We start from the raw sequence: 14,836 nt of genomic DNA, 5'->3' as shown, positions 1-14,836 counted from the left end.
TATTTATGTAGAAGATTGGAAGGGAAAACTTTTAAAAATCTAGGTGTTGTAACTGTATTAATTCATGGTTATATAAACAATTCTAATAATTGAAAACATCAAATTATAAAATATTGTTAAAAAAATGAAATTAATAATGCAAAAACATTTATAAAATACATATAAATAAAAATGTACTTAAATACAAATTAAAAATTTTTCTCTACATATTATCCTACTATGTATGCATTAATGTATGAATTGTATGTATGTATGTATGTATGTATGTATGTATGTATGTATGTATGTATGTATGTATGTATGTGTGTATGTATGTGTGCATGCAAGTTTCCATATATGTGTGAAAAAAATTAAAATTTGCCTTGTGTAAATCATGCCTTCAACATCAGAGGGTATTTCCATAATTGGAGTGGTAGCCATAGAGTCTAAGTATGGATTAGGTTTACATTGTTCTCCCTAAAAATATTTTTTAAACATATCTTTATAAGAATATATTGTAATATGTGACATTGCATACATAGACACACACAGAGTTCATTTTTAATTAAACATTTAAGCACTTTTATTGGTCATTTAAAAGATAAAACAATTAATTATAGATTTCTTCTAAATGTTAAAATCTGAAAAAACAAGTTCACTTTAAAGCGTGTTTTTTTTTTTAAATTGCGATTTTATGTAGCTTTTGTATAAATGTAAATGTTGTTTATCCATCAAAACAACTATTAATATATGAAAACATTTGGTTTAAACAAAAACATTTAAATTTGTAAAATATACAAGGATAAAGCTATTATAATTAATAACTCAAAAAGCATTTCTATTATTTTTGTATCATATATTAACATGGAGTTAATACAGAGTGGGCCATAAGTAGATTACTGAAAAAGAATAATTATAGCAAAAAACAAAACAAAAATTAGCCAATCACATTGCATTAGTTTTTTAATATATATAAATAAGTTTATAAAAATGCCACTCATTATTAATTTCTGTTTTTAGAAAATGAGTGGAAATTGTTATTTGTTGGAACAAAAAATATGGATTGTAAAGAATTAGTTGACAAGTTTGAGGAAACTGGAACAGTAATGGATGCTATGAGAACAGGATGCCCAGTCAGCGTGACCACAGATGCTAAGAAAGAAGAAATCAAACAACATTTCCAAGATTGTTCAACAACATCAAAACATTGTGGTTCATTGCAACTCGTTCATCATTACGTCGCATTCTCAATAAGCTGAAACTAAGGCCTTACATTCCTAGTCTAGCTCATAAACTAAATGAAGATGACTATTGAATCAAGAATGTCATAACAAAGTTATGACATTCTTGATTCAATAACTTGGTCAGATAAAGCAGTTTTCAAATTAGATGGCTCTGTTTATCAACACTTTTCTATGGGGTTTAATAAAAAATAAAGTTTATTCTGTTCCTGTAGAAAATTTGGATGAGTTGAAATTGCGCATAACAGAGGCTATTAGAGAAATTTCACCAGAGTTATGTAAAACTGTGAGCTATTCATTAACTGATCATTGGGCAAAATGTATTGAATTTAATGGTCAACAATTTGAACATTTGCTTTGACTTATTTTGACTTTTCTTTATAATAATACAAACTTACTGTTCTTACTAGTTTAATAATAATTTGTATTAAATTTTAAATTGTAAAATGGGTGCATGGTGGAAATTTCTTATCAGTAACCTACTTATGGCCCACCCTGTATACGATACATTCGTTAAAGATGATTTATTTCAATCTAGCTACACTAATCTACAAACTTATTGAAAACAACTTAAGTAGCAAGATTTTTTTTTACAGATTTTAACATTTAAAAGATTCAATAACTTATTTCAATAAAATTGTTACTTTTATTGCAGAATTCATATATTTTGTCACATCACAGCTTCTTATTAAAACGGACACCAAAGAGTATAACTTTGCTGACTCAACATTTTGGTATTTGACTGAATTGTTAAACTCTTCTTCTAATGCAAGACGAATGAATGTTAAAAGTACTCCCAAGTCCAAAAGTTGTTTACGCTACAAGAGATTTTTTATTTCAAAATAATGTCAAAAAGATAATTGTTAAATAAAAACCTTTTAGATTTAGAAAAAATTAGATTAGATTTAGAAAAAATTGGATTAATCAACAACAAACTATTATTAACAAATTCAATTACAAAAACTTTTTTTTTGCTCCTTTTTTTTTTGTGTTAAGCTTTTGTATTAACTATTTCTAAATTACATTTTTACTATTTGTTTAATAATACTTTAATTATTTAACTATATTATGTAATCAAATATATTGGTTTTAACCAAAGTAAAAAAAGTACCTCAGCAGGCCCAATTCCTGCATACATGACAAATAATTGAAAGTACTGCAGGAGATGTCTAGGATTGTTTTCTGAACTTTCACGATGAAGAACTTCTATAACTGTTCGCATTAAGTAATCACTTATTGTAGCTTTTGTGGCATCTAAGTCAGAAACTGTAAAAAAAAGGAGAGAAATTGTAAAATTAGAACTTTATATTTTCTTTAACATGTTTGAACTGTCTTTTTTTCTTTTATGATTTATGATGTTGTTTGCAATATCAACACTGCAATGGCACAATATTTACTGAAGAAATATTTTAAATAAGATATGTAATTCATTAATTAAAAATTCCCTAGAAACTCTGCTTTATTTAGATGTATGCCACTGTTGGTCAAAGAGACTGCCAGGTTTTATGTCGTGTTATTTAAATGAAACCTTTTTTATTCAAGAGCATTTGTTTAATAACAATAGAAAACAGTTTTTTTTAAAAATTCAAACTAAGTGCTAAGAATTACAATTGGGGTAAAAGAGTAAAATTATGGGAGCCTTAGCCCGTCTAAACATTAGATGTTTGTTAAAAATATTGTAAGATGCAAATTTATTAAGTCAGAAAAAAATAGTCGCAAATGAGGCAAAGAGAAAGATTGAGGGAGCCTAAAGTTATTTAAGCATTTCAAAAATTTAAACAAAATTTAAAACCACAAAAATGCTAAATTAAACTCTTCTTCCATTAAAACTAATTACATAGCTGCTCTCTGTGTTGAGTATACTTTTTTACACATTTAAACTTATTGCATGTAAGTTTAAATTTAGAATGAAGTATTGATACTGTTTAGCAAACTATTTTGTGTAGATAGGAAAGAGTTTTTTAACAAACCTTTACATCTCAGTTTTCCCAACTTAGACCTATAGTTCAGTGTATGAAAAACTTTAAAATAGTAAAAAATTCTTGTTTTTGTCAAACTTTTGCGACCGAGTATAAGTTAGCATTTGCTATATTAAAAAATCTATTCCTATCTACTCAAGGTTCTTATCAAGTTTTCTAAACAGTCTTTATTCAGTTTGCTAAACAGTGTTAAGACTTCATTCTAAATTTAAACCTACACGGAATAGATTTAAACATGTAGAAGAGTATACTCAACATTAAAAGATGCCTGAAGAAGAAGACAGAAGACATGTAGAAGGGCATACTCAACATCAAAAGCAACTCTGTAGTTAGTATTAATGGAAGAGTTTAATTTAGCATTAAATTTTACATACTGCTCTAGAGCAGGAATTATTTGATTTTTGTTGGATTACATAACATTTATTAAATAAACATTTTAAAATATTTTGTTGTTTTAAATTTTGTCTAAATTATTTGAAATTTAATCTAAATTTTTTATTCATAAAGGACATTTAAAAATAATGAATGAGTTTTCCCTCAATTTTAACTTTTGCCCCACTTTTGACAATTTTCCGATTATGTTTTTTCCAACTTTATAAACAACTTTTTTTTGAAAGCACGCATCTAAAATGTCTCAAATGGTTAACACCCCATCAATTTTACACTTTTACCCTATTTATAATTGATAGCGCTTTGTTTTTCTTTGCTATTATTACAAGACAAATACTCTTGAATAAAAAAGGTGTCATTTGAATGACACGACATAAAACCTGGCTGTCTCTTTGGTCTTGGTGCTAATCACACTAGTCCAAAATGACTCAAAACCTGAACTTGAGTTTCCGAAGAAACCCTTTAGGGGGATTAAATTACACATGTTCCCATTTCAAAAAATGCAAAAATTGAAATCAAACTATTTTGTCCGAGAAAGAAAATTGATTTTGAATTTTGAATTTTTTTTTTTTTTTTTTTTTTTTAAACATCTTCGCTTCCAACAAGGCTGCAAGCAGCCACTAATTAAAGTTGGAAGTTACTGTAAGAGAAAAGATGAAGATTGTAGAGCAAGATAACGATTGACGGACGACTTAAAAGATTGCAAATTATATGAATCAGGAAAGCAAGATGAAGGAAGCGAATTCCAAAGAGCTGATGTTCGAGGAAAAAAACTAGACGAATAAGCGTTTTTGGAGCACTTAGGAACAGTCACAGAAAAAGGATGACACTTAATTGAATGACGAGTAACACGAGAATGAATTTTAGTAGATGGCACAAGAGACGCTAGCTCTTTAGAGCAGTGTCCATTATAGTATTTGTAGAAAAGAGAAAGAGAAGCAACATTACGACGATGTGATAACGGTTGAAGGTTGGCTGCAAGAGCAGGTCCAACTATGTTTACAATGCGTTTTTGCACCTTGTCTAAAAGAGAAAGGGCATCATTAGAAGATCCGCCCCAGATATGGCAACAGTATTCCATACAAGGTCGAATTTGAGATTTATAGAGATAGAGAATAGAATCCAGAGTAAGAAAGTGGTGAGCTCGATAAAGAGATGCAACCTTAGCAGATGCTAATTTTGCAACCGATTTGATATATGGTTTCCAAGAAAGATTGGAAGTAAGAGTTAATCCTAGAAGATGAAGAGTAGGTGACTCATCGAGTACATCACCGTTCATAAATATAGGAAGATCTAAATTATTGCGATAACGATTGGCTGAAAAAAATTGAGTTTTATCTGAATTAAAGTTCACCAGCCACTGTGAGCCCCATGCTGTAGCGGAAGTGAGATCCTTTTCAAGCTCAAATGCCCCCTCCAAGCAATCAGAGGGTGTTGGTTTCTTATCACGACAAGAATAAATGGTAGTATCATCAGCAAACAATGCCACCTTAGATGTGAGAATATCTGGAAGATCGTTAATGTAAATTAAAAAGAGTATAGGGCCAAGGATAGAACCTTGAGGAACCCCTGAAGTTACAGAATAAGAAGAAGAGTGTTGTCCATCGAGGACAACTTTTATGCTACGATTGAAAAGGAAGGATTCAATGATCTTGAAGATGTTGCCGGATACACCATAAGAAGAAAGCTTATGGAGAAGACCAGCATGCCAAACTTTATCAAACGCTTTTGAAATGTCCAGAGCGATGGCCTTAACCTCTCCACCTTCATCTAATGCACGATAAAACCTGTCAGTTATTACTGTTAGCAAATCAGCTGTAGAACGAGAAGATCGAAATCCATATTGATGGTCAGAAAGTAAGTTATTAGATTCAAGATGAGAAATTAAGTGTTTGTTAATTAAAGATTCAAAAACCTTGCTTATGATAGGAAGAAGACTTATGGGACGGTAGTTAGATGAATCGGATCGCTCTCCAGAATTTTTGAAGATAGGGATATTTTATGAAAAAATGCCGGTTGACATATTTATTGATAAAAAATGACTCGAAAATGGAAATACCATGTGCTTGAACATTCCGTTATTATGTGTATGAGTTTAGGAAAATCCTTAGTTTAAAAAAAACATTAGTGTACTAAGTGGTAGTTGTAGAAATTATGTTAAAATGATAAACATTAAACAATTTTAATTTATATTTATTCTTCCAAACAAATAAAAATCATATTGATTATTTCTTTTTATATTCTACAAATGTTTGCTGTTAAATTTGACCACTGATGCTTCCAATTTCATTCCATATTCTGGGTGATGAGAGGGCCTTTTAAATCTAGTTCAATGAACACTGAAGCTGTGATGAATAGACTCAGTTCCTTGTTCGCTGTAACACCCCAAAGACTCTTTTCTCTGAGCAACAAAGTCTTGAATGTGATAAAAAACTGAATGAACCTTTGGAGTGACACTGACCATTGTAAGTTGAAGATAGGACCTTTTAAAGCTGTTGATTTTATCAATATAGCTTTCATCCAAAGCATTGCCAAAGCAAGCTGTCACAACAAAATCAAATTTCCTGAATGTGTCAATGATGGGAAATGTTTCAAAAGCGCAATTTTCCTCAGCAAGCTGTTGCATTACATCAATGTTTTTCAAAAGTTTGTGACACTCATTTCCCAACAAATTGACCTCCATGAAAAGGCTGACATTTGATGTGAAGAGCCTGACATTTGATGTGAAGAGTTGATAGCCACTCATCAGCTTTTGACCAGCGGTCCTTCAGTGTTTTGTAGAGGTGATTAACAATGCCCAGGAGTAGATGAAGTTCCATTGGAGGAATAACGTCTAAGACAAGCATTCTATCTTCCACAGAGATAAGGGGATCATGAATAACATTTTTGAATTGCTTTGCTTTTTTTAGACCCTTGCCAGCATTTTCAAAAGCTTTGAAACACTTCCGTAGTGTTCCAAAAGTCCAAAGATTGCCTTTGAAGGACAGATTCTTGGAGTCTATATCACACCATGTGCATGGTGTGATATAACGGGTGGTTAATAAAAATCCGGACAAACTTTCATGGGCAATTACTCCCATAGTTTTTATGGTAGAGATTAAATAAAGCTATCATTAAAAAGAGTTTTTAGTTATTTATTTATTTTAATTAAGTTTGTCTTCAACCAGTCTGTTTCTTAGGATTCAGCCAACTCTAACACGAGTTGACCCAAAAAGTGAAAATACAAGGTTAAGGTAAATTTTTTTCAGGCAAAGCTTTACTCTGGTTTGTAGTTGCTTCACGTCTTTTGCTTGCCAGTTACTCTCATACACTTTGCCTTTCAAAGTAGTCCAAAAGTCTTCTATTGGACGACACTCCGGTACGGCTGGCGGGTTGTCAACTTTTTTTGATAAAATTGATGTTATTAGTCTCATAGCAGTTGGTCAAGGTTTTGGCATAATACGATGACGCCAGCATGATGAGTGTTGATGAACGGCACTAATCTTCTCTTTTTTTCAATTAATTTCATAGATGGCTTTATTTACTGCAAGGCCGCTGGGGACAAAAAATGGCTTTGAAATACCTTTTTCAGAAGCGGCCAGCCAGACGAGCACCTTGGGTTTGAACTTGCGCTTTTGCGATATTTAACACTTGGTGGAGTCTTGTCTCTGTTGCCAGAGTAGTAGGTGCTGTTTCCATTAGTTGTTGAGTGTGACAGCGTAAAGTAAGACTCGTCGTCAAAGATGACCGATTATCCTTTAAAATCACGATAAAGACGATCAATGCCGGTTTTGATTCGCTCATTCTGGTTCTCTTGTCGATGAGGTATACTCTGTTTTGTATAACTTTTGATGTCAGTGTACTTGGCAAGAGTTTTAATGATGTGTGAATGACTGCATTCATATTTTCGACCAGCTTGCCTCATCGAAACTCGGTCACTGTAATCAAATATGGTTTTCATCCGCTTGATACCCTTAGGGGTCATGATTTTGACCACACGACCACTTCCTTGCACTCTTTTGTGCTCAGAATCATTCTCAACACGTTTGATTATAACATAGATAGTGCTTCTTGGAATTTTTTTAGCATTGAAGTGAGCTACTGTGAACTTTTTACCTTGCAATTTATTATTCAAATAGAACTCGTAAATCCGTTTTCTTACCTCTTCTTGCTTGGCCATCATTATTTTCTTAATTATTATTAATTATCTAAAAACAAGTGAACTAACTTATAGAGAATTAAATAGGCTTTAAAATGGATATAAGCATGAAAAAAAAGATTTAGCTTGTGGCATTTAAAATTCAGTTATAGTTAGTCCAGATTTTTAGTAACCACTCGTTAGACATGGATGGGTACTAGCATGTGACTGCACACACTTGTCCAAAAATGAGAATAATTACTCCGAAAAGCACCGGAAAAACCCTTTGGTGGGAACAATATACACACCTTTCTGATATGAAAAATCCAAAAATTGAAATCTTTTATGATTGTCCGAGAAAAAAAATTCACTTTGAAGTTTTCGGCATTGTCAAAAAAGTTGAAAAATGCTGAAAATGTGACATTTTTTATCTTTGTAATAAAAAACATAAAAATAAGTCAGAAATTGTATGTTGACTGCTTTGAGAATCATAATAAAACAATTTTTGCCTTTCTAAACATTTTATTCTCAATAAATACAAGGTTATTTTTTCTTATGTAATCGAAAATTTCTTCACAGCACTTTCCACATATTAAATTCAAAAAACAAACAGTGCACTCCTTTAATTTTAATCAGAAAATTAAATTTTTAAAGAAAATCATAAAAATGATGATTTTCTTTAAAAATTTCAACAGGTTTTCAAGAGGAGCCAATGCTTTCACAAGTTCTTGCTGTTGAAATCAACAAGACAATTTTGTTGGTATCACAAATATTCTGGATGGTCTATTGGCCTCTTGTATCTTTCCTCATATGTCCTGAAGTTGTAATGCAATGCCTTTGTGGCCTGCTCACTGTACTTGCCAAGAGATTCCTTCCTGTGATCAATGAATTCCTTGAAAAGGAAATGAAAGAAAATGGCGTGGACTTTAGGGGTCACACTTGCCTTTGGCAAATAAAGGAAGGAATTTTTGAACTGTGTGATTTTTTCAGCATAGTTACTCTGCAACTGATTTCCAAAACAAGAGGACACAACTGCATCAAACTTTCTGAGTGTATCAATCCATGGAAAAACTTAGAATGCTGAGTCTTCTTCAGCAAGTCTTTGAAGAAGATCAACATGTTTCAAAAGTTTTCGGCACTCATTGCCAGGAAACTGGCCTCCATGAAATGGCTGAAGCTTGATGTGTAGTACTTTTGGCCATTCATCAGCTTTATCCCAGGTTTCTTTCAGTGTTTTAAACAAATGGTTCACCACACCAAGTAAAAGATGAAGTTCCATGGGTGGGATCTTGTCAAGAACAAAAGTTAAGTCATGCACATCTAAGAGTGGATCATGAACAACATTTTGAAACTGCTTGGCCTTCTTGTGGTCCAGATCTGAATCTTGAAATGAAGCAAAGCACTTTCTTATTGAGCCAAAAGTGCGGAGTTTTCCACATTATGACAAGTTACAGTGATCCGCATCCCACCAAGTACATGGATGAGAGCTGGCATGGGATTGAAGCCCGCAAACAAGGTTTGCTAACTTCATGTCACAGGAAAAAGAAAAACCTACTCCATTTGGACAAATTAAAGACAAGATGCTTTTGAGGTTATCATAATTTTCAGGAACATCCTCAGCAACTGCAACGAGAAGTTGGCGCTTAACTCCGCTGTCTCTGGGTGTTTGAAATAACACAACCTTTTTGCTTGGTGGTGAAATGGATGGAAGTCTTGTTTTTTCTTCTTGAATGCCAAGACTGACTTTAAGGAAACCACCTCCACCATTGATGCCCAACTTCACTAAATAGTCACCTTGAACACGACGTTGCAACAAGACATCATTTAGTAGCTCAGACAGATTTTTGCAGTGAACCACAAGTTGTTTTCTGGACTGCTGCTTGTCATTTGAAATGGATATGTATGTGTGTGAGAAGTGGTCTGCCAATTGCTTTCCAATGTCAAGAAACTTTTCTTTAAATCTTTGCTCGAGAACTTTTGTATTTGTGACTTGGTTCCATGTAGATGCAACTTTTTTGATGTTGTTTTGCATGCAGACAAAATCTTCAGCTCGTAGAAGTGACACATCACCAAACAGTCTCTTGGGGTTTGAAGGACCTTTAGGAAAGAAATTTGAAAAACACCAACTTGAGACACTGTAAAAGCAGTGGCCTTATTAAAATGCAAAACATTTTATGTAGTACTTTTACTGTTGAAGTATTAAGCAAGATTCCCTTTACCTGGAGTAATTGGCATGGGACGGCCTCCACCACTTTGCACAATTCTGACAGTTCCATGAGGTGAGGACTGTTTTGCTTAGATAACAGTCAATGCAATCTGTTCACTGGCTTTTGGATCCTTTGAAGCAAGTTCTTTAAGATTTTCTCTGAAGGTATATTGATTGCACTAATGTGACACTCCGCTTGCAACAAGTGTGAGACAGTTTGAACATCTTCTCTGATTTTGTGAAGCTCTGATTTGTCCAAAGGGTGCTTTTGAAGTGGTTTCAAATGACCAATTCGACAAATAATGCAATCACAAGGCTGACCACGTGTCTCTGGTCTAACCAGGACTTCTGTGAAATCATAAAGTTTTGGGAGAGCCACATTTTCACCTTTGCACTTTTTTCCTAAAAGAACCCTGCAGGTATTGCATATTCCACTTGGAACTCGGGAGTCAGAAAAGTCAAGTGTGAATGAAACTGATTTCTTGATTTGTTCAATCAAAAAACTTGTCAATTCTCGAGTACATTTGTTACAAATGTACTCGAGAATTGACAAGTTATTTCCTACAAGTTATTTCCTACAAACATAGGAAACAAACTGTTTTCCTACAGTCATCATTTTTTTTAACAGAATTAGGCATTTTAGCTTTGAAGTTAAAAAAAAGTTGTCATGCAGAATTTAACATTTGACAAAAACTGCTTTTTCCTGGAATTACAAAAACCTGTTTAGAATTAAATATTACTCACTAGGGCTTTGTAATAATAACAAAATATTTTTAATACAATTTCTGACTTATTTTTATGATTTTTATTCCAAAGATACATATTGCACCATTTTGCAAACTTTTTGGACAATGCCGAAAACTTCAAATTAAATTTTTTTTCTTGGACAATCATAAAAGATTTCAATTTTTGGATTTTTCTTATGAGGAAGGTGTGTATATTGTTCCCACCAAAGGTTTTTCCGGTGCTTTCCGGAGTAATTATTCTCATTTTCGGACAAGTGTGTGCAATCCACACAGGATGTTAGCTACTTTCATGTCACATGAAACAAAGTATTTCACATTGTTTGGTGTAATTAGGTTCAGGATTGTTCTCAGATTTTGATAATTTTCTGGAACATCTTCAGCAATGGCTACAAGAAATCGACGTTTAACACTACTGTCCTTTCCAAGCTGAGAAGTCAATAACTTTCTTTTAGGTGGACAGAGTAGTTGAGATGATAGATCCTCCTGGATTCCAAGGGTGATTTTAAGAAAACCGCCACCTTCATCTAAGCCAAGTTTTACTATATGATCAGTAAAAACATGTCTTCTCTTCAAAATTTCATCTGTAAATGCAGAGAGCTCTTTGCAATGGACCACTGTTTGATGACTGATTTTTTTCTGATCATGCATGATGAACATCAATTTTTGTTTGGGTAAAGTGATCAGAAAGCTGCTTACCAAGTTGAGAGAATTTCTCACGAAAGTTGGTCGCAACTATTTTGGATTTTGACACTTGATTGAGAGTTGTAGCAAGTTTTTAAATTCCTGTATTTGACAATCCTGTGTTAGATTGCACACGCACTAAATCTTGGGCAGTCAACTCAGATTCTTTTTTGAAGAGTTCCTTTTGACATGCACAGCCTAAAAACGTAGTAGAAGTGAGAAAAATGAAATAGTCCATTCTATGTAGAATTTTCTTTTACTTTTCATCAATTTGGTACAAAGGTAAGTATTGTTGTATTCCTTTAAACAAAGGCTTGTCCATGTTGATAAAAAATAATAATATTAGATTTTTTTTAAATTCATAGGTGAAATTACAAATATATCTGCATTATAAAAAGTAAAATAAATCTTCCAAAACAATACCTTGTGTTATAGGCAATGGTCTTCCACCCCCAGATCTTCTTATTTTGATGGTTTCATGGGAAGATGCATCTTTTGAAAGAATTACAGATGATGCAATCTGCTCACCAACCTTCAAATCTCTAGATGCAAGCAGCTTCATATTCTCCCTGAAGGTAGATTTACTGCAAGTGTGTGAAAAACCCCTTCTAATAATTGTTAAGCAGTCTGAACATCTTTTCTCAGATTTTGATGATGATGATGATGGAATGCTTGATGTTTTCAAGGGGTGCCTCACATTTAGCTTGAGGTGGCCAATTTTGCAAATGAGACAATCACAATCCTGGTCTCTTGTTGAGGGACGGGTTTCAATTTGGTCAAAATTAAAAAGACTTGGAAGTGTCACATTTTCGCCATTGTGCCTTTTTTGAAGGTTAACTCTGCAGCAATCACAAACTCCCAAGGGAACCCTTTGATCGGCAAAATCAATTTCATCAGAAAATATTTCTTTGACTGGCTAAATCAAGAGGGAGGTTAAAACTCTTTCAGACTTTGTCATACAAAGTAAACAAACAGTTTTTCTGCAATAATCATAGGATTTAGCTGAGTTGGGCATTTTTAATGAAATAACTTGATTTGACACAATTCATATACCAAAGCAACTAAGGGTCAATGCCTTTTCCCGAAAAAAAGAGAAAAAAACATTCTGCCAGATTGCCACCCTTATTATGACATTGTGCAAACTACAAATTTAGCATTTTTAGCTTAATTCAAAACGCATTAATTCTGTCCTGTTATAATTACTTTTACTTTGAACTTACAAATGAGGTGTTTAGAAATATACATTGAAAATTTTTGAATATTAATATTCTTATACTAGATTTCCTAGAATACGCTACATATAGAAACATTTGGATTTTTTTTGAGTTTTTCAATAGTTATGTTAACTGGCATTTCTTCATAAAAGAAACATTTGGATTTTTTTTTGAGTTTTTCAATAGTTATGTTAACTGGCATTTCTTCATAAAAGAAACATTTGGATTTTTTTTTGAGTTTTTCAATAGTTATGTTAACTGGCATTTCTTCATAAAAGAAACATTTGGATTTTTTTTTGAGTTTTTCAATAGTTATGTTAACTGGCATTTCTTCATAAAAGAAACATTTGGATTTTTTTTTGAGTTTTTCAATAGTTATGTTAACTGGCATTTCTTCATAAAATGTTAAAAATTCAAAATCAATTTTCTTTCTCGGACGAAAAAGTTTGATTTCAATTTTTGCATTTTTTGAATTGGGAGCATGTGTACTTTAATCCCCCCAAAGAGTTTCTTTGGAAAGTCAAGTTAAAGTTTTGAGCCATTTTGGACTAGTTTGTAGTGGTTGGTGGTGGTGCTAGTGGTTGGTAGTTTACACTATAAATTTATGAATTTTATTAAATCATAAAAATTTTTTGTATTATGAAAGTTTATTTCAATAAATGCAGTTTACCTTGCCAAGGTTCAAGTGGACTGTTTAGCAATTCAACACTAAAGCAACCATCATTACGAGTTAAGTGAGCTAGTAGAATTATTATTCTCCCAAAAGCACTGCGAATCTAAAATAGATGAACATTAACTTTTTTTTAAAATGAAGTTAACCTAATAAAAATAACTAATGTTTACTAAGTTAACTTTATTTTTTAAATAACTTATTTTTTAAAACAGTGAAATTATGTTTATGAAAATTAAAAAAACCTAAAAGTGCAAAAAAATTGATTACCTCTGCAACAGGACATTCAAGAAGATACTCAATGATTCTATCTGGCCGGGATAATAAAACCTCTATAACAAACCATCTTCGCAGAGAAGGACTTTGGCGAACTAATACTGCAACAGTTTCATACCATTCATTTGCAGGTCCTCTAACATAGGTACAGATATTTAATTAAATTTTATTGATCTTCGATAAAATGAAAGAAAATATAAAAAAATTAAAGATATAAAATTAAGCAAAAAAAAAAAAAAAAAAAAAAAATTACCTTATATTCTTTTTAGTATGAAAGCATACAGTAAAGAGAAACTTGCTTAAAAGTTGAAGACAAATAAAATGTAGCTCATCACGGGCTGGGTCATTAGGCTAAAATTGTTTTGATTACAAGAATAGTATTTTTCACAATTTACAACTTTTTAACTTTATATTTTAGAAAATTTATACAACACTTGAAATTTGTTGTAAATAATGAAAAAAGCTTTGATAAAAAAAAAAAGCTTTAATAAAAAATTTTAAAAATTTAAGCTATAAATTTAGGTAAGTGTCGTATAAATTAAGTTTAATATTTTTATTTCAATTAACTTCATAAGACAAACTAACTTAGCTAAAACAATCAAAATATAGTTTACGATTTTATAAAAAAATATCAAAATATTACAAAAATTTCTGAACAATTTTGATTAAAATCAATTCAATAAAATAAAAAATACTTTATGTGGTGATGAAAGAGCTTGTGGTGGCAGACTTGATAACACTAATTTGCGTATAAACTGAAAGTACTCTTGAGAAAACTGCATTTTTGTATGTAAAAATTGAATGTTTTCTTGTGAAACTGATTTTTCTATAGCTGAAGGCATTACTAACTTGCCACAGGAAGAACTATTTTCACGATTGGTTTTAGATGCAACATCAAGTCGTTCATAAAATAAAAGATAAGCATTCCACCACCTCTTTTGACGCCTTCATAAACACATTATAATTTACATAATACTCAAATATATATATATATATATATATATATATATATATATATATATATATATATATATATATATATATGTGTATATACATATAATAAATATGTTACTGTTACCCGCAGTACCAGGAATTAGCTAAATGCTAATGTTTATAATATAATTTAATATTGCAACTCTGAGTTTCATGTGTTATCACAATCATCAGGCAAGTAGTAAAAGTTTAATTTTGCTACGATTTGTTTAGTGGACGTTACGGTTTATATTTGTATTTTAGATCGTTACGGGACGGAAATTGATTAGTAGTTAGGTTAATAATATTATTAATTTGTTTTTAGTTGGCTAATAACTGTGAAATAGTTATATGTTTAATGTTGT

At 31.8% G+C, this 14,836-nt stretch overlaps 1 protein-coding gene across 4 annotated transcripts in view; it reads right to left on the bottom strand.

Annotated features, from left to right (window-relative positions):
- LOC100206699 (ubiquitin carboxyl-terminal hydrolase 9X) overlaps positions 1-14,836 on the bottom strand; it is a 111,152-nt gene that overhangs the window by 9,273 nt on the left and 87,043 nt on the right. For all 4 annotated transcript variants that reach the window (XM_065788244.1, XM_065788245.1, XM_065788246.1 and 1 more), the window contains 7 exons: positions 14,195-14,444; positions 13,753-13,850; positions 13,494-13,635; positions 13,224-13,329; positions 2,332-2,486; positions 1,865-2,038; positions 362-456 (listed from right to left, as the gene is read on the bottom strand). In XM_065788244.1, coding sequence (XP_065644316.1) covers positions 362-456; positions 1,865-2,038; positions 2,332-2,486; positions 13,224-13,329; positions 13,494-13,635; positions 13,753-13,850; positions 14,195-14,444 — 1,020 coding nt within the window. The remainder of the gene's footprint in view (positions 1-361; positions 457-1,864; positions 2,039-2,331; positions 2,487-13,223; positions 13,330-13,493; positions 13,636-13,752; positions 13,851-14,194; positions 14,445-14,836) is intronic.

Source organism: Hydra vulgaris, chromosome 01 (genome assembly GCF_038396675.1).
Source record: "Hydra vulgaris chromosome 01, alternate assembly HydraT2T_AEP".
Lineage (NCBI taxonomy): Eukaryota > Metazoa > Cnidaria > Hydrozoa > Anthoathecata > Hydridae > Hydra > Hydra vulgaris.
This window is presented reverse-complemented; position numbering and strand designations above follow the sequence as displayed.